Source organism: Chrysemys picta, chromosome 11 (assembly GCF_011386835.1).
Source record: "Chrysemys picta bellii isolate R12L10 chromosome 11, ASM1138683v2, whole genome shotgun sequence".
In the NCBI taxonomy this organism is placed as follows: Eukaryota; Metazoa; Chordata; order Testudines; family Emydidae; genus Chrysemys; species Chrysemys picta.
Window position 1 is genome coordinate 55,679,336 of NC_088801.1, and position 26,124 is coordinate 55,705,459.

Sequence of the window (26,124 nt, forward strand, 5' to 3'; positions counted from 1 at the left end):
TAATCCCATTTTATATTAGTCTTCGATCTGCCAGTTTGCATACGCAGGCGGTTCAGGCATCGCCACAATGACCAGTCTGTATTGGGCTCTCTGGTAAAGTCCTCCTGGGGCGCCAGGATGCGGATAGATAAAACTATTTCAGTGCATCCGGCTGCACATAGCCTTTCATTCCATAACCTCAGTCGTGCCTTGCCAACTGTCATATCCAAAGGCACAACACTGGTTATAAAACTCTTTCATAATATAAGGCATTTGATTATTCCTGTGTGGTCATATAACGAATGCCTTGAGTTTCATCTGTCATGATCTTTCCCTGTGACTTGCTACCTTCCTCCTGATATCAGGTAGTGCAATGCCAGCCAGTAAGTACAGGCTATCCTTTGGTGTTGGCTTCAGGCATCCTGTTATTCCATGACAACTGTCGTTTAGCATGGACGGATCATTCAGACACTGGACATGCATGCTGTATGGAGTAGCACAAGATAGCAATGGTTTGCAAAGTAACTGTATTGGCTCCCCACTTTGAGGTGACCAACTTTCAGAGGATATTGTTACAGGTGCTAACCTTCCCTGCTTTGAAGGAAACTGTCCGGTCCAATGTCACTCCCAGGTAGACAGGGTTCAGATGATTAGCCAATGGTATTCCATCCCAGATGAGGTTTAGTTTCTGCTTGGCTTTTCGGTGTAGATGAAAGGCCGTCATCTGCGTCTTGGTCAGGTTGGCACGAAGCTGGTTCTTATTGTAATAAATTGTGAGATTGCTCAGTGCACATCAATCTATTCTCGACAGTGGCAAAGTCCTTCTCCTGGGACATGATGCGTAGATTATCGACATACAGAGCTAATATTAATTAACGAAAAATATTTCTCTCTGAAGTTGAGTTTACTCTTTTAAATACTATTTGTTATTTCATGTTTATATAGAAACAGGGGAAATGCATTAGATACGAGTAGGATAATACTACAAGAAATCTATCATAAGCTTTTAAAGAAACATTGTGAGATCATATCTGGCCCCAAATTTTTGCTTTGTAAAACCTTAAAGGTTCATCTGCCACTCACAGATAGAGAGATGGAATTTCACTTGTCTGAAAATTTTGTCCTTACCATTAAACATTTTATTAAGATGACGTTAAAAAAAATAGTGAACAGAGTTTGAGCATAGAAGTTTCTGGTTATCAGAGAATAATGTACAGACTATCGAGGGTGCAAAGTTTGGTTTAAGATCAGGTGGCATAAGGAATACATAATGTGCAATATCCCCGATTGGGGGTAAAAGGCTGATGGGTCAAAGTACAGGCATTGAGATGAGGGTATGAAGTTCATATAGTGGCTATGTATGGGTTTGGGGTATAATGAGTAGATATGATGATGAGGATGGATTGACCCTCATTTGGTGAGATTTAATGTCCAGGGAGTTTATGGTTCCAGTTCATATGATCCAATGGAGAAAGTCTCTTGGTCCCTTTCTCGTAGTCGAAAAACGACGTCACTCTGGCTCACGCCTCCTGGTACTGTCGGTGGCCGGTGATGTGCTCGATGTAGATGTCCCTGGACCATCGGATGGTGACTGAGACCATGAGGCGCCGCATGAGCCGTGCGTAGCGTCAACCGATCCCACAGGTCTGCAGCACACGCTCATTGCAGGGGTCCCAGGCGCCCAGGACTCCGACAATCAGGGCATCCATCTGCCCCTCGTAACCCTTCACTCTCAGGGGGGCATACTTTTCCAGCTTACGAGTAGCAACTAACCTGTTTATAACTGAAAGTTTACAGAAAAAGCACTCTTTTCCGTTTGAGACAGCACTCTGTGCAGCATCACTTTCACAAACAGCCCAAGGAAAAGTCAGTTTTTCCCATGCTGAAAAGAGATTATATAAGGTATACTACTAGCAGCTGCTGTGCAAGCTTCTCTACAGCATATAAACTCTTAATACAATTTTAAGTGGATTTGGTTTACATTGCATGACACACCATTCAGGTGGCGTTCTATTCAAAACTAGAATTACAAGGAGTCAGTTGATTACAGAAAAGTAGCCCTCTAACAGTCATGCAACTGCTTTCTTGATGTTAGTTTTTCAGTGACCATAGTGCGGGGTGTGAACGACACGCATTGCTGACCCACAAGCCAGGCTAAACTCGCTGCACAGACGCTAACACCTGAGCGGCACACACAGGTTACTGGTCTGACTGCAGGGCTTGCAGCCGGGGGGATTGAGTGGCCTGGGGGAGACAGGACGGTCAGAGCAGAGGAGCTAATGGCCCCTCAGGACTAAAACCCAGGGGACGTTTGGACTCAACAGAGCAGCCGGGTACTGGCAAGCGCCCTGGGCGGGGACAGGGAACCGGAGAAGCCGGTTTGCTAGTGACACGCCAAAAGCAGGTCTGACCCGTTACACCCACTGTGGGGAGCGGCCGCCCCAAGGCGCAGGGCGGGCAGGTGCCCGGGCGCTGTGCCCACGGAGAAGTAGCCGCCCCGTTGCCCGGGGGCCCCGCACTCACCAGGTACTCGGGGTACTCGTACATGTAGGTCATGCTGCACCGGTTCTCCTCGTACAGGAACAGCACGTCCCGCACCCCCAGCAGCACCAGCGCCGCCACCGCCCCGTAGAACAGCGCGGCCGCCACCCCAGGACCCCTACCCATCGCCCCCGCCGCCCGCCAGCGCCACCGGCTCCACGCGCCGCTCACCGACGGGCGAAGGCAGGGCTGGTCTCCGGAGGAGGAGGGACGGGGGCGTGGCCGGCGCAAGAACCTGGGAAGAGGTCCGCCATGATGGAAAGGTCCGACTCTGGAGGAACCTGTCAGCCATGTTGGAGAGGTCAGGACCTCGAGGGGCCCGTCGGCCATGTTGGGAAGGTCGGGCTCGGCCTTAAGTAGGGGTGTGTCCATTACGTTCGGGATTACCTTCGGCAACACGCGCCTGCCATGTTGGGAAGGTCAAATGCAGGAAATAGGGACCTGCCCTGCCGGCCATGATGTCCCGGGTGAGGGAAGGCTGTACAACAGTGGGAAGCAGGGCTGGTGCTCATTAAGGCAAATTAGGCGGTTGCCTAGGGCGTGCAGATTTGGGGGCGCCAAAAAGCAGTACCCCAATTTTTTTAACAGCTTTCCTACGCCCCCTCCCCGAGCGCACGGTCGCCGCTCCAGTTCTCTCGCCTCCCCGGCTTGCAGCGCCAATCAGCTGTTTGGCACCACAAACCTGGGAGGGAAGGAGAATTAGAGTGAGGGGCAGCGTGCTCGGGGAGGAGGCGGAGCAGAGGTGAGCTGGGGTGGGGAGCTGCCGCATGGCTCCCCAGGGGGTCGGGAGCTGCCGTGGGGGGGAGGGCGCCTCAGGGCAGAGGGGGGAAGCTTGCACGTGGGGGCAGGGAGCTGCCGCAGGGCTGCGGGGGGCGCAAGGTGGAAGTTGCGCCTAGGGCACGAAACATCCTTGCACCGGCCCTGGTGGGAAGGTGAGAGGACTCTCAGAGAGCTTGGGAGCCGGTATCTCCTCACTGCTTCTGTTGAGCTGCTCTGGCACTGCATGACCCTGCCTCCTTTGCATGAGGCATGAGCAGCCCTGCCTAGCCACTATGCCCCCCTTCCACTCAACGCTGCCCCCATCCCCTTATCAGTTCTGCCCAGCCCCCGCCCCACCCCTGCCAGGCACCAGTCCCTCAGCTCTGCCTGGCCGCTGCCCCAGCACTGCCGGGCACCAGCGCCTCAGTGCTGCCTCCAGATCAGTTTTGCTCCCCTCATCCTCACCACTGAGGTGTGGGCCTATTAGGGTTGCTGTGACGTTATTGACATAAACTGGGACCGTATAGATCATTGTTGCAACCAAGGTCCTGTAGTGGCACCCAAATCTTGTATAAAGGGGGTCAAATGGGGTGTCTAGGACAAGGTTATGGTTTACTGGTTATGATTATGCTGTCTAGATGTGTGTATCAGTTTTGTAGTTGAAGTTATGAATATTGGCTCTATACTGTCTGTATGGCAAACTTATGCTATGCTTCTGGGTGACATCCCAGACAAGCTGAGATTAGCTCTGCCTAGCCTGCTTGATGGCCCATTAAGGACCATCAGCTATACAATGGACTCATTGAGAGAAGGCAGATACGCCTTGTACCTCAGCGAAGTATGCAGGGACTGGCCCATGTGACTCCAGACTCCATGTTGCTGTAATCTTCCACAGTAAGAACAAAGAGGTGTTCTTACACCTGGAAAAGACTATATAAGGCTGATGCCTGATCTCCATCTTGTCTTCAATCCTGCTTCTTACCTCTGGAGGAACTTTGCTACAAGCTGAAGCTTTGAACAAAGGACTGAGGACCCATCCCAGCGGGGGATGTATTCCAGAGACTTGATTTGAACCTGCAGTTTATTCCATCGCTGCTGCAAGCCTGAACCAAGAACTTTGCCATTACTGTATGTAATTGATTCCATTTAACCAATTCTAACTCTCATCTCTATCTTTTTCCTTTTATGAATAAACCTTTAGATTTTAGATTCTAAAGGATCGGCAACAGCGTGATTTGTGGGTAAGATCTGATTTGTATATTGACCTGGGTCTGGGGCTTGGTCCTTTGGGATCAGGAGAACCTTTTTCTTTTACTGGGGTATTGGTTTTCATAACCATTTGTCCCCATAACGAGTGGTACTGGTGGTAATACTGGGAAACTGGAGTATCTAAGGAGATTGCTTGTGAGACTTGCAGTTAGCCAGTGGGGTGAGACTGGAGTCCTCTTAGTCTGGCTGGTGGTTTGCCTTAGAGGTGGAAAAAACCCCAGCCTTGGGCTGTAACTGCCCTATTTGAGCAATTTGTCCTGAGTTGGCACTCTCAGTTGGGTTCCGCCAGAACCGCATTGTCACAGTTGCCAGGTGTCCAGTTTTAGATCGGAACGCCAGGTTGTAAAGGGATCCTGGTGGCTCCAGTCAGTACCCGCCGACCGGGCCATTAAAGGTGCAGTCGGTGGTGCTGTGGCACTAAGGCAGGCTAGTCCCTACGGGGCCTGGCATTGCGCTGTGCCCCAGAAGCAGCCAGCAGGTCCAGCTCCTGCCCCAAGCACCGGCTCCGCAGTCCCATTGGCTGGGAACTGTGGCCAATGAGAGCTGCAGGGTGGTGCCTGCGGGCAAGAAGTCTGCTGCGCCTCCACCTAGAAATGAGATCTGCTGGCCACTTCCGGGGCACAGTGCAGAGTCAGGACAGGCAGGAAGCCTGCCTTAGCCTCGCTGACCGGGAGCCACCAGAGGTAAGTTCATGCCCCAACCTGCCCCCGCCCTGAGCCACGAACTCAGAGCCCCCTCCTACACCCTAATCCCTCATCCCCAGCCCCACCCCACAGCCTACACCCCCAGATACAGCTCTCATGCCCCCAAACCCTAACCACCGTCCAGAGTCCCTTCCCACACCCTGAACCCCTCTGCCCCACCTCCCAGCCTGGAGCCCCTCCTGCACCCCATGCCCTGCCTCAACCTGCAGCCCCCTCCCACACCTTGAACCCCTCTGCCCTGCCCCCAGTCTAGATTCTGCACCCCCAGCTCAAGCCCTCATCCCTTGCCCCAGCCTGGAGCCCCCTCCTGCACCCTGAACCCCTCATTTCTGGCCTCATCCCAAAGCCCTCATCCCAGAGCCCACACCCCCAGTTAGAGCCCTCACCTCCTCTCACCCCCACCGTCAGTGAAAGTGAGTGAGGGTGTGGGAGAGAGAGCCACTGAAGGAGGGGGAATATATTGAGCAGGGGACAGAGCCTCAGGGAAGGGGTGGGGGAAGAGGGCATGGCCTCAGGAAGGGGCAGGGGAACATTGTTCCGATTTGTACGATTAGAAAGTTGGCAACCCTAGGGCCCATGAGGGCCGACAGCAATAAAGACTCCTAGGACTCACACAGAGCTGGGGGGAAAATGGTGAACAGAACCACCTGCCACGTGGGCAAGGGGCCCAAACGTCCCAGGGGGGTGGAGGGGGGGAAACAAGGAAGAAACTCTGCTAGTAGGCCCTGGGTGGTTTTCCAAGCCATTCTGTAAGAGATACAGAGCCGGGGACCAAAGACAGTTTAGGGTCTTGAAGGTAGCTGTGAAAATACATAGATAAAATGAATAGCTTGTGTTTCGGAGGGTGCATTTGGATTGATGAAGACATCATATCTTTTAAAAACATAGCAACCGAACAGAAATACTTGAGTTTTTTCCAAAATACAATGGGGCATTTTACTTGAAAAGTGCTCAAAACTCTATGAAGGAAAAAAACAAAACAAAACCAAGGCTTCCTCCATGGTAGAGCTGTCATACCAATGTGTAATACTAAAGATAACTTGAGCAGAAGATCCACAAAAGGATATTTTCCTTACCTGGTGTTTATTTTTCAAGGACTTCTCTATCGATCCAGACACTTGGGTCATAGTTTCTCTCAGCGAATATGTGGAGACAGAACGCTGACACTTGGCCTTTTCCAGAGGGGCTGGCATGGTACACTCTTAAAAAAGAAAAAAAAAACACTACCAAAAGAAGGCAGTGGTATTTTCTCTCAGGCTCTCAACAACTCTGCAGGTTCAGGAGGTGCCACAAAGCATATGCTCAGGACTGTTGTTCTACACTTTTCTTATCTAAGGGGTTGTGAGGGGGAAGGAGTAGAGTTGCTGCTCTGGAAGAGGGCTACTGGGGTTTAAGTGCAGTCATTTGGCTGGACAGCTCTGGCACTAAATGGAGAATCTTGGGAGGAGTTTGTTACAAGGATTCCTATGTTTACAGGACTTCCTTAGGGGAGACTCCTCCCTAGTCACCTCTTCCAAGTCTGAACTGCCCCTGGATGCCAGGGAGAATGATCTGACTGAAATGAAGTCTGGCCCTCCTCCTAACCTGGACTTGGCTCTGGTTCCCTTATGCGACCAGTTATAATGGATGTCTCTAAAGGGTGGCTCCCCTGTTGCATGTGAGACTGAGCCCTCACAGGTTGTCAAGTGCCTCACGTACTGCTAGAGGAGCTTTGGGTCTTTGAGGCATGTTCTTTCTTCTCTCCTGCAACAGGGTCTTCAAAGGACAAGGTTCCCTATCTTACAGTCAGAATCAGACAACAGCTCAAGGCTGAGAGATATCCTCACATAGAAGGGTCTTGGGTGTGACATCCTCAGGTTGAGAGGAGCTATAACCCCAAGTATCTGCCATGGTATAAATTATTTACAAACTCCAAAAGAATAGTGTGTAGTCTCAGGAAGTAAGAGGAACTACGGTAAAACCATAATACTGCTTATGCTACCAGGCAATAATCTAAGTTACTTAGGGTATGTCTATACTACCTGCCGGAACGGCGGGCAGCGATCGATCCAGCGAGGGTCGATTTATCGCGTCTAGTCTAGATGCGATAAATTGATTCCCCCCTAGCCCTCTCCCGTCGACTCCTGCATTCCACCACCGCGAGAGGCGCAGGGAGAGTCAACGGGAGAGCGGCAGCAGTCGACTCACCGCAGTGAAGACACCGTGGTGAGTAGATCTAAGTATGTCGACTTCAGCTACATTATTCATGTAGCTGAAGTTGCGTAACTTAGATCAATCTCTCCCCCCTCTCCACCACCGTCCCCCCCGCCATTGTAGACCAGGCCTTAAAAACTGAAGTCTGCACCTTTGTGACAAAGTAAAACATTTCAGGGGACATGTGGACTTCATATCAGACTACAAGTATCTCAGAAAAATGTAATGCACATTACTGTGTGCTGTGGCTCCTTTGCTACAGATACTGACATATGCGTAGTAGTACAGTGCTCTGTCTTCTTCCCATTTTTCCTCAACAGTATCTACAGTATTTTAATCTCTTCAAGTGGGTAGAATTCTAGTTATGCATGCTGCAGGTTACTACAGGTGAAGCTAGAATTTAACCCTGTATCTTTCTTCCCCCATAAGTTAGCTGAATACCTAGTTATGCAGCTCATTTTTATGGATATTAACCCTTTTTACTACAAAGAGGAACATATCGGTTTATAATATTAAAATAGGTAATTGCATTGTTGAATTTATTTTAGTATTGGCTAGTCCCTAAAGATACAGCAATACAGTTTTAGTGAAATAGTCTGAATTTTTTTTATCAAAAAAATTCAAGAGCACATTTGTCCAAATACGTAACTGAACAAAATTACGTATACAGTAGTTAATACTATCCTAGTACATTTCTTGAGCCAACTGAGATAGTCAATGCGTAAGAGAAAATGTAGAAATACAAAATGAAGTATAGACAGTTCAACCTACATTATCCATCTTTTTTCTGCTATACTGCTTAAAACATTTTTCTAGTGTAATTTCACAAAAAGTTTTTGATAAATATACAATAGTTTTAAACAAACAATATATTACTCAGTTTTGCAACAATATTTGTACCATTTTTATTTGTAAAAATAACCATCTGAATGCATTTCAATAGTAGTTTACAGTCAGGGTACTTCATTACATTAATACAGCATTCAGTAGTTGAAAAAGATACTAAGCTGTGCTTGAACAGATTCAGATTGGATTCCAAGTCATTCACTGGAATAAGTATTTTTTCCCTCATTTTGTACAGTCATGACATTTACTGAAGTAATTAAACTCCAATTTACATAAGAAAACATTACAGACAAAACCCCACCAAAACCATCAAACAATATTTTATATTGTTTATAACAAATATGTTATGCAAAATATAACACTGGCACCAGATTTGTATCACCATGGTTTGTAAAGATATATTGCACATGCTAAAGCATAAAATAAGACAAAACCACAAAACATAAGGTTATTGGCTTTTAATATGTAGATCACTGCATAAGAAAGGCATAGAATTACATTTTATGCACACTCTCAGATTGTCACTATTTTAAAACGTTCTGCCCTATAAACACTGACCTAAAGTTTACTTTTTGTGTAATAAGAAAGCCTTTTCAGCACTGCAAAAATTATACATAATTTCCTATAGAAATTTAGCAAATTAATTTTCATTTCAATGCAGGTAGAACATACAAAAAGAAAAAAACTACTTTATACTTTCCCAAAAAGGCTTGAAATGAAAATTTACTGGTATTATATTGCTTTGATAACACTCAAATGAAAAACAAAAGATAACAAGTTTCACAAAAAACTTCCAGAATACACAAATATAAAAAGGCACTCTAAAGTTTCTTACATGACAAAAAAAATCACAAAGTCATTAATTCATCTCAACTGATACATAACCAAATTTCTCAACATTACAAAGGATAATAATCCATTTTATGTATTTGTTCTGATTTAATAATAAATCTGGCAGCTGTTTACTGCATAAAAAAGTACCAAACATACTATGGTGCCCTTTTAGTAATGATAAACTGAAATTCCCATAGCTATTTCAATGTAGAATCATGGCAGGTTTTAGGCAATTTGAAGATTGTAACTTTTGGTATTTATGATAGAGACTTGAGAACCATTCCTGCAATTAAGTCCACCTACAACTGTGGTTAAAATATAAACTAAAACCCTGATCCTTCACATAGAACCCTGGGGACGGACCAGTGCATTCACACAGAGCCCCATGTTGTGTACAGGCACAGAGGTAGCCCCTATAACAACATTATAACTCGCCGAATCAGGGCTGAAGTGCCTCATCCTGTAACATTTATGCACATAGGTAACTTTACTCCTGTGAATAGTTCCATTAACTCTGTGGGACTGACTATTACAAGAGTAAAATTATTCCCATGTTTAAATGTTTGCAAGATAACGTCCTAAATCACAAATTTATTTCTGTAAGTGTGTACAAATTATTGTACTAATAAAAATATGAGGGTGGGATTTTCAAAAGTGTTCAACATTTTACCTAACTCTGTTCCCATTGACTTCAAAAAGAGCAGAATTAAACCAAAGCTGACCACTTTTGAAAATCTCACCCAAATTGTACTTTTTTTCTCTTAAGAGTACTATGCTCAACACATGATTTTCCCAGTGCCCTTAAGAGGGTAACCAACAAAGCATATGTGATATCTTTTCTACGATTCCTGTAATATAGCATGCTTGAAATCACCGCTAAAACTGGATGGCCAGTTTGTAGTCAATGAGAAAATTTAGATTTGGTTCCTTTGTCTTTGTTTTAAATACCAGATATACACTTTTGCTATTTGTAGATTGTACTCAATCCAAAATCTATTTAATTCAATAGGAATCTTATTCTGCTGACTTCAATGGATTTTGAATTGGGACCACAGAATGATCAAAGAAATTCAATAATCATCTAAAGTTCTATAATGTTAGATATAATGGGTCATCATAAAATCAGCATTTATTGACAAATACCACACAGATACCACAATTACTTCCTACTAAAATATTGGTATCTTCGCTATCACTGTGTGGTAGCTAATAGGGAATGCTGACTTTTTTTAAATGACCACTGTGACTATTACCTCTGCATTTCTAGGGTAAGTGTGACCCTTTTCTCCTTCTAATAAAAAAAAAAAAACATGGCAAATGAAGTTTTAAGTGTTTGTTCCATTTAGAAACAACAAAAAGCAAAATGTGGGATTTCCATTCACTTCTAAACAGACACCACAGAACCCACCACTCTTTCCATGTTGGTCTCTCCCCTTATTTTCAGTGCTTTAAGTAAAGTAGTTATTGCTCTTTAGCAATTTAAAAAAAATCAAAATAGTCATACAGTACTAATGTAGGAGAGGAAAGCCCATGGTTCAGGTGCTTGGGATTTCCACTGCAGGAAAAATATAGAAAAAGAGAAATGTGAATCCTTAAAGGGAACACCCCTTGAGTTTTTTTTAACTTTTAAGATTTGAAATTTTCTATTTCATAATATTCATAGAGACATTAAAATCATTTAATTTTAGCAGGGCAAAATACAGGTAATGTATTATCTATACTACTAGATACCCATATATGCATTAAAAGTCTCACAAAGAATTACATACTTAAAATGTTTTTTTCCCCTTCATGAAGAATGGGAACCTGTCAACAAATTTTAGAAAATGTTGACATTGATTATATAGAATACTGTCAGAATTGGCAATTAAAAAAAAAAAACACCAAAACTATTTTTTCTTTTGCCCTGCCTAAAGTGTTTACTGAGGAGACAGCTCCCATCCTTCCAGCATAGACTTAAGCCTGCAAACAGCCTGAGTGGGAATCATAGGTAGTTTCAACAAATTTCTTTACTCCAAGCCACATTACATCTCCTCTATCCTCCCTGTGCCACATAATTTAGCTGCGTTATGATGCCCCCCCTTCCCTGCTAGGAAGTTGCGAGTTTTTCCTATGCTCTAATCTGTCGGATAAAGGGTGTTCGAGTGGTGCAATGCACAAATTCACTCTCCACCCTTTACCAACAGAGGCTGGTTGTTTCATCTTCACATTACATCCAGCCATATGAGTAAGGACCTGAGGTTAGTTTTGAGCCCATGTGGCCACACTACACACTCCCACCCTCCTCCCCACTCAGGCCAACAGGCTTGGCTTATATTCACATTTCATTTTGTGTTATGCCAAATAAGATTCACAAAAAAGGAGAACAAGCCATAGTTATTTTTCCTGGGCATTGGTTTCATTTAAAATAAATATAAACACATTTACATTAAAAGTATATGAACATTCTCTCTAGTCTGGAAAAAAATAAACTGTGGTCAACACATCATCAGTTAAAAACGTCAAGCTGTCAGCTAGAAATTTGTGTCATAAAATGTAAAATACACCCCAGACTATTCATTACTCAAAAAGTTTACATTTTTATTGTTTAGAAAAATTACTTCATTCTGTCACTTGCATTCAGAAAAAAATTAAAATCTTCCATTTAAATACTGAAGCATTTTGGTCCTCGTGGTATAGAGCTGGTTAGTTCATGGTAATTTATTTGCTTATTTTTTTAAAGTCTCAGTCTTCCTTTTGTACATCTGTTCCAGACGAGGAACGGGGTCCATTTGACCTAGAAGCTTTGGCAGAAGGAGTAGATATATTCACAATGTTGATGTTGCTTAAGCAAGCTGGTGTCAATCGGCTGTTCTAGTACATCATGATTCCCTTTCCATAATATGCTTTCAAATTTACTGGCGTTTGTTTGGTATGTCCACTTTTGATGTAATGCTTTCACTTGCTCTGTATTTACCTTTGCTCTATTCATTTTAACCCAAATATTGGCAAAAGTATTTTAAAACCTGATAATGTTCCTGGTAAAAACAAGCTATATAAGTTTAGAAAAGAAAATGAAAAATATCAATTTAAATTGGCAACAAAATTTAGATGCATCATAAATCAACAACTTATTTTTTTTCTGATCTCAGATTGGTGGTTAATTGCTCAGGTAACAGAAGCTCCTAATGACCCTAATTCTGTAGTGCAAATAAACCATATATATTTGTGCTGAATTGAAAAAAAAAAATCATGCTGAATCATGCTGACTTCACACAAGTAATTCCACTGATGGTCAGTGGGGAAATATTGGTATGAGAGAGACAAGCAGGATTTGGCCTTAAATTTTTATATCAGTATTCTTCTAATTGTGTGCTGTACCTAAGATCTTTAAAAAGTGCCTTCTGTATATTTAAGTGCTTAATACATGCAGAGTGTAAAATGTTTTATTTCCCTTAGAGAAGGTAATACAGGCAGTAATTTAAAAAGATGCACAACTTTACCTTTGGTTTGTGTAACAAACTATTATCTACCCAACAGAATCTGTGTTAACTAGGAAATAGACAACAATGAGGAGAGGGTTGGGGTTCTTTCTTGGAATCTAAGAAAGCCACATTGGAAAGACATCTGTGTACCAACTATACAGCTAGGACATATGAATATTTTATACAACAGTTCCCTGTTCATTTGTGCTGTCAAAAAGAAAAAGGCATTTTCTCTTTTTCTACTTAAAAAAAGAGGTAGAAACTTTCATAGGAGCACTTGGGGCCTAAAGAAAACACGGTGAAACTTGAAGCTACAGAACATAAACGTGAATTCATTCAAATGAAAATCCCTAACTTCTGTATTAAAGGTTAGATTATTTTTAATGTTACTAATCCTTCCAATGCCTAATTCCGGAAGTTTCAGTCAATAATAATACTTTAAAAATATAATGTGGGATTCAAGCTTTTTAAAAAAAAAAACAAAAAAACCCCAAATGTAATTAAGAAAAAGCTTTGAATACCAAAGTCAAAACGTTTCAGAATCGGAATCATTTTCATTGTACCCATCCTCTGTTCCTATATTGTTACTCAAGGGTTTACTGTAAGAGTTAATGCTGCCCATATTGGAGCCATCGCAGAGATGTGTCCTGCTTAAATTGTCTTTTTTAAAACAAACGAAGTTGAAAGGCATCATTGAACTGGAAGGAGAAAAAGGCATCATGGTAGCCAAAATGAGTGCCAGGCAGTCAGCCACGTCTTTGTTAGGAGCGCAAGCCAGGGCTGGCGTATGACCTGGGCACAAATGCAGACAAGGCAATGGTTAGTACTGGGAGTACTGAGAAGGGAAATGAGCATTCCTCAAATACATCTCTAGATGACTTCATAATAAGGAGATGTATGTTTAGTTACAATCATGCCAGGCAAGAGAGTGTGTTACTTATTTTAAATTAGGCATGCTGGGAAAATACACAATGTATGGAGTGTTTAAGCTAATGTGACCACAAAAAGCACTATTTTAAAAGTCAGGCAGCATACAGCCTTCACAAAATGAATAAAAATATTTGGTAAACACAGTTCCACAACACAGACAATATGATTGCAAAACGACAACATAAATAAGCATATGGCACTATGAACTGAAGTTGATTTCCACTTCAGTTCATATGAACAAATCACATTCTGAGAACAATGACCTTCAGTTGAAGATAAATGTGCATTACATAAAAATATTAAGTTCTGCATTAATGAATTTTTAAAAAATGTTATAATATTGATCAATTGAGTATTTTAGAGAGTAATGTATCTAGGAATTAAGTTATCAAAGGGACTAGCCACCCCCCCCAACACACGATATTTACAGTAAGTATGACTGTATTGCTTATTATCCAAAATTTACCTTCCTGTTAAGAGAAGAATGGTTTTATTCAGGAAGCATGAAATATATTTTTTAAAATTAAGTAAATGTAATAAGGGCTTGGTGAAATGAAGAACTGGGAAACTACTAATGGCAGCCAATCACCCAATTGCAGAGTTAACTTGGGCTCTTATTTGGATGTTTGTTCCACAGCTCCAATCTACTCACAAAAAGCTTTAAAAGACTGAGTTTTGCTTACAAGTGAGTTGCTAATCTTTGCAGTGAAGACACTGGCTAAATCACTCAAGTCCAGTGCCTTCCCACAATTCCCTCTGTATGCCCAGAAGGACAAACAAGTTCTCCTACAATTCACTGGGAATCAGAGTAGCTAAGCTTACTGTACCACTAGGAACCATGGGATACTCCTAGCAGTTCCCACAATTTAAGTACAGCACCACTATGGATGCAGCCAAGCGGACATCCTCAGGTATAGCTTTGCAGTGTGGCCACTCACACCTGAGTTTGGCCAACCATGGTTCTTACACTTGAGTGCCAATCACTGAAGTTAATTCTGCAGTGAAGACGTACCCTCTGTGGGTTTCATATACAACTACAGCCGAGCAAATAATTTGCAGCTAATAATTATTAGTAATAATAATAATTGATTAATTTAACCTTTTTTTCTTTGGGTACTATGTCCATGAGCAGATCATGACTTCCTAAAATTTATTCATTAATTTGAGTTACTCAGATATGTTTTTGTACTTTGGTTTGGTTGCTGTTGCTTTAAAATTTCTAAGGATGATAATAAATAATCCATTACAAGTATTTTAGAGTGGAGATAAGAAATTTGAACTGTGGTGATTAGTTATGATCACATGATATTAGTTTTGTTCTATGACTGGAGAAGTGTGACATTTTTTTAAATTTGGAGGTTGGCTTGAAATCCCTCAGTGAGAGGTAGATGATGAGGATTAGGAAAATCTGAACCTTTTCCTTTCAGGGCAGCAAAGCCTTATCCAAGACACCATTCATCATTACAGTGCTTTCAGACGTACTGCCTGTGTGAAGAGTTTAAATTCAATCTTCACTCTTTATAGTCACACAAAAGTAATTGGTTTTATATTAGTTGTAAAGAGTGTGGGGTTTAGAGCCAAATCTGGCTCATTTACTTCTTTCTATCCCGAGCTCTAGCAAAAGATTTTCAGAGCCCCATCCTTTGGCCACTTCAAGAGATGTACTATCTCATACAAAACATACCACTTCTAATACAAATACTAGAGCCTGGAAAGTTAAAACTGATAAAACTTGATAACTCATACATTTGTAGAAAGTGGCTTAGGCAAATTCACTTTTATGTTTGAGAGAATATTTGAAGAAAACGTTTGCAGTATTCATTACTCTAGGTACAACTTTTGATACAGTAAGTGAGACTCCAGTTATTTATTTTTAATCAGCTGCCAAATGCTATTTATTAATTGGGTTCTTGTTTGTAGTCATATAATAGATACTTCAAGTACACTTTTTCAGGAAGATGGGAGCCAGGCAAACAGTGAAAGCTCCGGCATAATTCCATTCAATTAATTGCTTTTTTTTTTTTAACATAAAGAATGTTTAGATTGCTGAACAAAAACAATCTTTGTAGATTGCTTTATTAAAAAGAGAAAAACAGGGCCAGCCTGAAATTGTAGCAACACTGCTCTTTAGGAGCCTCAGATTCAGCAATGACCTTGAGGTTCTGACTCATCAGTTTGGTGGAAGTTTTGCAAGCCATGGAAATGGTTGGATCCTGGGAATAGTATCCTTTCTGGACTGCTCTTCAGAACATTCTAACAGCAAATCGATGGAGTGGCAAATCAGTGGCATTGAGAAAAGCAATGTGTCTTTGCATTCAGCTACAATCAGGTACCACAACAGTAGCCATTCACTAAAAGCATAAGGGTGAGGTGAAGGGTAATAAAAGGAAAAAATTAAGCAGTAAGATTAAATAGTTTAGAAACCTTCTGCTCCTCCCAGATCAGTTGGAGGGGATGTAGAAGATTGCATGCTATAATAAATGGGACTGTGGCAAACAAAAAATCTTTAGGAGTTATCTAATGTTATTGGTACAATTGCTTAATTCTGTGAAATATGCAGGAGCTGTTCATTAGAATACCTGTAATAAACAGGTAATTACATTTAGTTAATACATTTTATTATCATAATTAGTGCTACATTTTGGGTCAGGCAAAATTCATTCAACAGTGCTCCACAGGTTTTTTTTGTAATAAAACATGATATTTTAGTCTTGATGTAATAGACATTCTTCTTACAAATGCATTTATTTGGGACCAAATCCTGTCCACAACTTAGATCCAGATGACTTTAATAGAATTAATTCATGCAGTCTGACTAGTATAATTTGGCAAATAAGATTAATCGCTTTTATAGTGTTTTTCATCCATAGATCTCAAAGTGTCTTACAGTGATGGGTAAAAATTATTATTCCCACTTTACAGGTAGGGAAACTGAGGCACATAAATGTTACATCAAATACTTAAATGCCATTGAGTCAGTGTTGTAAGAGAAACCAGCTTATTTCAAGAAAGAAGGAATTTTAAAGGTTAATTTCAGAATACCAGAAAAACAGAGTTTTGACTTTCCCTTACAGATATTTTGTGTTTAGAAAAAGGATTTCATAGATGTCTGAAATAAAGTGTTTAATTGGTGACTAAACTTGAAAATATGTTTCACACTGTAGTCACACTTACTACAGGCTGGTAATAATTTGTTAGCATATCAGATTTGGTCAGAAAATTTGATTATTAACTTTGATCTCAGAATGAATTGGGGTACAAACAAACAATTGCTGATGTTTTTTCTCCTAACCATTAAACATGCTCTGATGAGATGTATAATCCTTAACTCTAGAGCAAGGAGTCAGAATTTTCTGTTGCCTTTTGCATGTTTAGAAAATTCAAACCACCATTGCACCCAGGGGTTAAAGAAAGATTAGCCGTTGACAGCACATGCAAAATTAACATTAAGGGGACTGTTGTGATGTCTGCAGTGTGTTTGATATAAAATATACAAAAGTAGTATCCTTGTTTGGGTACTTATTGACTGAACGTCTATATAACTGAACATCTTATTCACAAAGGAGTATAGGCATCAGTGTTGTCTAATTAACCAGTTGGCAGGTCTATTTCTTTGGTCACTTGTAAAAATCACCTTAGGTGCTCTTCTTAAGGCTGTCCAATTACATTGTTTCACTTACCATTTTCATCTACTGCTAGTACGCACGCCCCCTTAGCCAGCAACTGCTCAACCACCATTTTTAGGCCATTTCGTGCAGCAATATGGAGAGGTCTACAAAACATAACACTCTAGATTCAAGTATGGTTTGAAATATATTTGAAACATCTGGTTAAGTAACACTTAAGAGCATGTTCAGTTGCTTTTCTGGATCCTCAGAATTGTATTCTAGATAGATTTTAAATAGCATCACCTCTTTTAAACATAAAATTTTAATTCCACATCTATAAAACATCTTGTTTTTACATACATACATTTTACATACTCTTTCGGAATGTGCATGCACATATATGTGTGTATAGATAGATAGAGGGGGAACTGATAGTGACCCTGTATATAGTGCACGCATAACACTTTTCATTATAAAATATTTAGTTGAAAAGCTCTCACACCTCCCTTGTTTGCAGCAGGCCTTTGATATTTGGCAGGGGAACTGACCTCAGTCTAGCGAAATGCCTTTACTTTGTCCCATCTTCAGTTTGGCTAAGATATCAGTTTGGCTACGATGAAAAATTCACTATTTCCCTTTCCTTTTCTGCAGGAAAATTATGGCAGAATGCCAGAATCATTATACATTTTGTTGCTAGACTCTTTCATTGCTGAAGTAGCAGGGGGTGGAGAGACTCTACTCAGCACTGTTGCAATACATCCCAACTGGTAATCAAGGCATCCCTTCTCTCCCCCTGGAGATGGACTGTTGTGTTTTCACCTCTTCTCCAGGGGTGAAACCTCCATCAGCCTTCCACACATGCCCTCTTGTCAGTGGGAGCAAATAAACCCCTCAGTCTACAAGACAGGTCTTGATCCTATCCTTAGATATGTGGGTGCATCATTATCTGCAGCATTGCCGACCCCAAACATTCAAAAACCACGAGTCACAGATTACAGTGCAGGCAGTGACAGGACCCCTGACTGGTCTAGGCCTATACAAATTGCTGTATTGTCACCTCTGGAGAACTGGCTCTGAGCTCCCCTGGAACAGTATTTGCTGCACTTCCTGTTAGCCTGGGAGGCGAACAGATCTGGCTAGGGAATTCCCCACTGAGCGCAGAAGTTCACCACTGAGCTGTCAAACTCCTACTGATGGTCAGTGGCAAAGTGCCTGCTGAGGCTATTTGCAAGCCCATTCTTGGTTCCTAGGAGTACACTGCTGATAGGGTAATATGGTTATTGATACACCAGTTCCATAAACTTGACAGCTTTTATACACAGGGGAATGGATCTCGCATCTCCCTGTTTGTTTACGTAGAATACGGTTGTCCTGTTGTCTGACATGAGAATGTGGTGAGACTGGATTAATGGTAAGAATGCCTTGCCTCTTTCTTGGACTGCTCTGAGCTCCAGAGATGTATGTGTATCCTGGTTTCCAAGGGCATCCAAGTGTGACCATCTATGTGAGCCTCCAAACTAACAAAGAGGTATCTGTGATTATTATCTTGCTGGGTGTGGGGGGTAGAAAAGGAATGCTCATGCACACTTGTGCAAGATCTTTCAGCAAGTCAGAGAGGCCCTTATTGTGGTGGGAATTGTTACTACAATGTTTATGCTGTGTTTGCTCAGTATATATGCTGTTCGAAGCCAAGCCTACAGGCAACGGAGTTGGAGTCTGGCAAATGGAGTTACTTAAGTACATGACTCCAAATGACCCAGGAGAGTTAAACAAATCCAGACTGATGTCCAAGGGTTGTGCATAACTTGATCTCTCAGGCTACCCATGGCTTAGAATCTGTCCATAGGAAGATAAGCTCTTGCTGTGACTGAGTCTAAGGTCACTCCTATGAAATCTATAGTCTGTGTCAAAGTCACAGTAGACTTTTCCATGTTCACAAAGGTTTCCAGAGATGCTAGGAGACAAAGTAGCAATGAGGTCAGTGCTATGACTTTTGGACATGTCCTGCCTTTAAGAAGCCAGTCGTCTAGGAAGATGGTGGAATCACCTTATCCGAGTGGCGCTGCTATTATGGAAAACACTTTTGTGAAGACCCTGGATGCAGTTGCTAGACCAAACCAAAGTAGCCTGTATTGACAGTGGTTGGGACCCACCAGAAATCTGAGGAATCTTCTGTGGAAAGGGTGAATATCAGTGTGAAAGTACAAATCTTTCATATTGAGAGCTGTGAATCATGTGTCTTTATCCACAGATGGTATTATTGTTGCCAATCTAATCATGCAGAATTTCAGTTTGCAAATAAATACATTGAGTTGCTGCAGGTTGAGAATGGGTCTCCACCCTCCTCATATTTAGAATAAAACCCTTTTTCTTGATTTGCTTTTCCTTGCTCCCACTGGAGGAGAAATTCTACTCCTAATGTAGGATCGCCTCATGAGAATGGTCTCTGAAGAGAGACAGGGAAAGAAATTTTGGTGGGGTTGGGAGCCAATAGTATAACCAGAATGGATGATATCTAGTACCCACTTGTCCTTTGTTATTGCTGTCAGCTGTAGGGAAAATTGTGCTAGATGTCCACCAAAGGAAATCTCGTAATTGGGTGGAGATGGCATCAACATTAGTTCGTAGCTCCCAAGTGTCCCATCAAAAGAATCATTTGGCTGATGGGAAGAGACAGGCCGTGGAGGCCAGGTAGCTGCAATAGAGGTGGATGGGGCAGTATCTCAATATTTTTGCACCTTCTACGGTTTGCAAGATAGCTCATAAGAGCACTGGTAAAGACCTCAACTTGTAAGACTGCTTACGGTACTTCCTCTTCAGGGCTCGTCTATATACACCCTGGGAATGGAGGGTTGCCCTGGAGTCTTTTAGTGAGTGCAAAGACTTGTCTATCTTCTGATTGAAAATACTGACTTAATCAAAAGACTAGTGTTCTGTACCTCCCCGAAACCCCAAAAATGCAGCTAAATTTCATAGCACATCACTATAGATCTTGAAGCAATATTGGCAGCGTTGACTGCAGCCTTTAATGAGGTTCTTGCCACTAATCTTTCCTTGTCAATAAGGGCTTGAAATTGAGCCCTGTCCTCCTGGGGTAACTTGTCTTTAAAGCTCAGGAACTTCGAATATTTTGCCAGGAAGTCCTGGTAGTTGGAAATTCTAAATTGAAGGCTGATGGAATTAAACACTTTTCTCCCCTCAACACTTGACTTCCTTATCCGCACAGGTTGCCCTTGGGAGCTGGTGGCTGGACCTTTTTGTGGCTGTTTGGATGACTAGGGTGTATGGGGCAGGGTCAGAGAACAAAAACTCCACTTCCTTAGCTGGGACAAAGTACCACTTTTCCATCCTCTTAGGTGTACTGGCACACATAACTGGCATGTGCCATTCAGTTCTTGCTGGTTCTAGTATGGCCTCATTCACTGGGAGTGCTATTTAGCTAGACTCCTTAGGCTGTAGGATGTCCAAGAGCTTGTGTCCTGGATCTCCTGGGATCTGGAACTTTTCTGCTACTCTCAAAAGCATGTGTTGGTGACTAAGACTTTCTTGGAGATTTACTCTTTACATCTTTCTGTGTAGAGACAGATGTTGAGGCTACCTTTGGTGAGGTCTTTGGTGCTGTGGATGCAATCGGTGCCATGATACTGCCTAAGTCTCTAGCGACCTCTGGTATTCTAGATGTTGATGTAGTCATACTGGGAGGCCTATGAACAGGGAGATCCTCTGCCCCTGGATCTGAAGCCGGTCTTAAGGATTGTTGCATCACTAGGAGTTTAAACTTCATCCTCCTATTGTTTCAGAATCTACCCTTGAAGGAAGTGTAGATCTTGCACTTACTGGGTATATGAGCATCTCCCAAACAGCAACGGCACTGAAAATGCCTGGCACTGATCAGGACAACCTCACTGCAGGAGAAGCGCCTTTTAAATCTCTGGGAAACCCCAGCATCCCCAAACAAAATAACAAAAAATGATTTCCTAAATGGGGAAAGATTTGAAATCTCTAACTATATCTATGAATGAAATTTTTTCCTAAGGGAAAGGGAAAAAAAGGGGGGACAACTGTTCCAACAACTATAAACCATATAAAATAACTAACTATATACTAACTAGCTAACTAACTAACCGCTGAATACTAAAGAGAACAGATACACAGTAGACTAGTGATTCTCAACTTGCGGCCCAATCAGCACACAGCTGAGGTCCATGTGACATCCTCAGGGCTACACAGGTAATATTGGATGTGGCCCACAATGGTAAATAGATTGAGAACCACTGCAGTAGACCCTGTCTTAGGTCACAGGTGATTGAGAAGGAACTGAGGGCAGTTCGCTGTGCATCCCCATATAGACTCTGTGTGTGAGGTGCATGCACAGGCCAAACGGGCACTGCTACCAAACAGCCTCGCACGTGAATTGGCGCCCCCACAGGGACTCTACTTGAAGAAAAAGAAAAAGTTATTGCTAGCTTTCCTTCATCAGATCAAGCCAGGAGAACTTATTCTTTCAGCCATAAAATCTGAAAAAGGACCAGATTTCTTCAGGACCCATTGTGGACATTACACTAGTTGCCCTTCTTTCCTTGGGGGCTAGGAAGGAATTTTTCCCTTACCACCAGGTTGGTCAAGACAGGGGGAGATTTTTTATTTTTTTTGCCTTTCCCAAAGTAGGTTTGGAACCCAGTGGGGTGGGGCAAGGCCAGGAGATTAAGTTATAGTGTCACAATTTAGTATATAAAATGCAGGACAGATGTCCAGTGCAATGGAAGGATTACAGTTATTGGATAAAATGGATTGGAAAAGGATCTGAAGGAAAGTATCCCTTAAGGGAGCTGAAGGAGGAAGGTTCGGGGCTCCTATGTCTGGTATAGTGGGGAGCCAACTCTCCTCCTTTTCTAACCCCCCTTTAGCCCTCATATGAGGGAAGGAGGCGAGGTCCAACCAGGCTGGAGATTATGTGGAAGTGATTAAGGAACTGATGATGACCTGCACTGTACAATTTATGGCCGGGTACTTCCAGATATTTTAAGTGAACAAAGTTGCAGCCTAATTAAGCCACATCCACTGCCTTGTATCTTTCTTTTGGTGTGGCTGGACAATGTGCGGATCAGATCCTAGTACTTTTCTAAAGACCATAGCAGGGGGGGAAAGTGTTGCTCTTCTTTAACTTACTTTGTTTAATCTGCAAGGGATAATACTTTTTTTTTTTTTTTAAGACATTAGGAGTCACATTCAATACAACAGGCTAAGATTTCTGCTTTATTGACTGGAAAACCTATGTTTGTTTTTAAAAGAATAAAGCAGCTGATCTTCACAGAAACACCTTATACTACATGCTCCATAGGACTAAATATAGCTCAAGATATTTCAAAATTCAACAGTTTTCAGATATTCTACCACAGTGAAACATTTTAAGATTAATTTTTTTTTAACTACACACTAATGAAAAATCTAAGTAACTTTAACTTGAAATTCCAAATCTGAATTTTCTGGTAAAAACAATACATAAGAACACAAGTGAATAAATAGTAAAATTATTTCAGCATTTACTTACGTCTGCAATGCATTATTTTTTGCATTAATAAGGCTCTGTTCTTGGATCTTGTCAAGTATTAACAAGGCACATTTTTCATGACCCTAATATTAAAAATAAAATAAATAATGTTAATTTGTAGAGGGCTTTAAAATTGAGGCAACATAAATTAAAAATCCAAATCCAAATTAAATGCATTTAGAATTACAAACATGCTTCTGAGTTTATAAAAGGGTGCATATTTGATGAATGTCAAAGGCCAGGAGAGACAGATTGCAGTCCCTACCATTATTACTGGGTGAATTTTAAGTAATCCAAATGTGCCAATTGTGGCTTTTTTCCCTTTAAAACACTGCATGCCTTATACATATAGACCCTACTTTAAGCTGTATTTGAATCCATGTCTTCATGAAACAGTAGTGATCTTTTGAAAGAGCAGTTAACTGATTGTATATTTTTTAAAAATAAATGAGCAATATTTAGCACTAGTAATAGTACTTCTTTGACCTTTAAATGCCTGATTGCTTATGCATTTTAATTAGGCAAGGAAACTTTAAATAATTTTTTTCAGTTAAATAGTTGAAGAAGTATTTTCCCTCTGTATGATAAGGGCACTATTGACAATTAAACTTTCCAAAGATTTTATTAAATAATGCAAAATTGGGCCACAATTCTGCAACTTCTTCTGCATATGTGCAGGGGTCAGCCTGGGCAGAACAAGTTGCAGGGTTGGGGCTTTGGAGTATAGGTGTCTAGCACACTGTCCATTCCTTGAAGGTGGTCCAGTGCCAAATGTACCATATTAAACAGCTGATATGAGATGCTAACAAATAAAATAGCTGATGCATCTTTATAAATTGGGGAGGGGTGTACAGTGGGGTATGGCAAAGAGGTTTTGAACAAACTTGATCACTATTAAAACTCCCACCTATTAAAAGGTGCAATCGAAAAAAAAAAACCTGTTAAGGGAATGAGAGCATTTCTTTCTTGCTAAGCCAGGTAGTGGCAGCAGAAGACTAGGAGGAGAGAGGAGGTGAAGCCTACTGAGGTTACTAACAGGGCTGGCTCCAGGACCAGCTCAGCAAGCAGGTGCTTGGGGTGGCCAACGGAGAGGGGCGGCACATCCGGCTATTCGGCGGCGGGTCCCTCACTCCCTCTCGGAGCGAAGGACCTGGTGCCGAAGAATGAAGCGGCGGCGTTAGAGCCACCGCCGAAGATCACGATCACAGCTTTTTTTTTCTTTTTTTTTTTGCGCTGCTTTGGGCGGCAAAATCCCTGGAGCCAGCCCTGGTTCTTCTTCGAGAGATGTCCCTGTGGGTGCTCCACTCTAGGTGTTGGTGCGTCCCTGGACACAGAGCCTGGAAAAGAAAACCATGACCTAACCTGATCTCTGCTGTAACCTTGCTGGATAGGCCGGAGAGCAAGCCAACTCTACTACATTTCCTCCCCACCCCCACCCCCCAAGTTTGTGTACATCACAGCTTCATTGCACTCAGGATTTCATTGGCCTGAGAAATGAATGTCTTCAATACTCTGCCAAGGCCTTGTTTTAAATACCTCTTCAATGCACACATATATAGTATATAATGCGAGTCAGTGTGTGTGTGTGCACATGTAGTCTACAAAGTTCCTTAACATACTTTACTGCTAGCCAAGTGCAAGGGTGTATTCAAGTCCTTATCCTTTACAGTCAGATCAGCCTTGGCACTGTTCACCAAAAAATCTGAAATACAGAAACAAAAACCATCGGATAAATCCTACAGACAGATGCACATGCAAACTGCAAAGGAGAAAATTAACTCCCATCTCCATAATATGTGCACGCAGTACTGTACGTGGTCAAATAGATCCTTATTCTATATAAACCATACAAATACGGAGGGAAAATTATCAATGAACAAATTGTAATTTGTGCAGTTAATCAGCAATCAAACCAAAGCTAACAGCTGGTTGAAAATGGAAAACTGTTAATTAAATGTTCACTTTACCCAAAACTGTCAGTTCAAAGGTATTCATTTTAATTTGACTGATGAAATCTGCAGCATCAGAATAGCAGTTTTGGCCTGAAACAGTCCACCCAGTTAACAACTGTGGATCCTGCTTTGAGAGGATTAAGTGGGTTCTGCTGACTCATTACATCTTTGAGGGGGATAATGGGTGTAGCAATTCAGGATGTGGGCTACACAGTCAAGTCTGGAGAGAAAGTATGAGTTAATCTTTGTTATAGGGTTTTTAAAAAAAACAGTAAGTCCAGACTCAACTTACAGTTGCCCTTTCAAAACAATATTTTGCACTTCAAAATAAACATCTTTTAATAATTTAACTACAAAAGATTACTCTTCATCTTCCTGCTAGAAGGAGATTCTATTGCCCTGTATAATCAGGGAAATTAGACAAATGAAGGAATTAATACCAAGATCACTTTTTAATCACATGCTACACAACTTTTGGCAGAATAATGGGCATGGTTTATCTGTTATTGAGACTATTTGCAAAGTGAAATGAAAACAACTGACAAGAATTCTGGGTGCAATAAACATGAGACTTTTTAAAAATATGAAGGTAACTTCTTTTTACCCATTATATAAAATAGATGGACACACATTTAGGTATGTACTCTTAGTATCTCTTAGTATTTTAATTATAATCCCCAAGGGGGAAAAAAATGATAAAGCACTTGGATGGGTAAGTACAGTAGCCTTCATTTTCTTTCAAGATTTACAGAAGCAAGTAGGTACCTACCTACAGCACCTGCATGTCCATTTTCAGCTGCCATCATAAGTGGCGTTTTCCCTGAATTATCTGCAGCATTTACCAGTGCATTGTGATTTAAAAGAAGCTGCAAGCATTCTACATGATCAGCAAAGGCTGCCGCATGAAGTGGAGTTCTAAGAGAAAAAACAGCATGATTATAGCTTTAGGATATTAAATGATCTATAAAGAATTACAATATTGTTGTCCTTTGTAGCCTTAGGCAGAACAGTACAAGAAGTTTTGAAGCTTTTTTCCTATGAAACTTAAAACTCTCAACAAGGCAAGTTAGGATGCTACTCTCATATAAGCAATAAAGATAACAGTTGCCTCCTCAGTGTTTGTACACAAAAAGTCTAAAACTGGCAAGCATCAGATGGATGGAGTTGTGGACAAGCTCATAAAAACAGGATGTTTAACTTAACAGAACATACCGCACAATGCAAAAAACTAGCAGACCTCCCTATTATTCCTGATTTTTTTAATAAGCTTGTGACAGAGATAAAATATAAGGAAAATTTGGATCTGCCCTTCCTGTTATTAAAAAAATGCTACAGTATTCTACCTACACTAATGACCTGAAAACTGCAGTAACAGTACTGTAACCCATAATGTTTGACAACATTATTGTAAAGTGTAGCGGTGATTTTATAAGGTTTGTAGCTTATTGTAATTTTGAGAGGATCCCACAACTCTAAGAATGGGTTCTTTGTCTC

At 41.5% G+C, this 26,124-nt stretch overlaps 2 protein-coding genes across 20 annotated transcripts in view; both read right to left on the reverse strand.

Annotated features, from left to right (window-relative positions):
- PGAP1 (post-GPI attachment to proteins inositol deacylase 1) overlaps positions 1-2,845 on the reverse strand; it is a 62,861-nt gene extending 60,016 nt beyond the window's left edge. Inside the window, exon 1 of one of the 3 annotated variants that reach the window (XM_065560878.1) lies at positions 2,692-2,845. Coding sequence is in view for 1 of the 3 variants with exons in the window: in XM_008174240.4 (XP_008172462.3) it covers positions 2,503-2,646 (144 nt within the window). In the remaining 2 variants the exon portion in view is untranslated. The other 2 variants (XM_065560879.1, XM_008174240.4) reach the window with 2 other exon arrangements.
- A 5,480-nt stretch (positions 2,846-8,325) lies between these two features.
- ANKRD44 (ankyrin repeat domain 44) overlaps positions 8,326-26,124 on the reverse strand; it is a 213,070-nt gene continuing 195,271 nt past the window's right edge. For 9 of the 17 annotated variants that reach the window (XM_042851682.2, XM_005294288.5, XM_005294289.4 and 6 more), the window contains 5 exons: positions 25,400-25,545; positions 24,298-24,380; positions 22,679-22,761; positions 17,200-17,291; positions 8,326-13,381 (listed from right to left, as the gene is read on the reverse strand). In XM_042851682.2, coding sequence (XP_042707616.1) covers positions 13,116-13,381; positions 17,200-17,291; positions 22,679-22,761; positions 24,298-24,380; positions 25,400-25,545 — 670 coding nt within the window. In that variant the 3' untranslated portion in view covers positions 8,326-13,115. Of the gene's footprint in view, positions 13,382-15,385; positions 15,871-17,199; positions 17,292-22,678; positions 22,762-24,297; positions 24,381-25,399; positions 25,546-26,124 lie in introns of those variants that run through there. The other 8 variants (XM_008174245.3, XM_024110783.2, XM_005294291.4 and 5 more) reach the window with 6 other exon arrangements.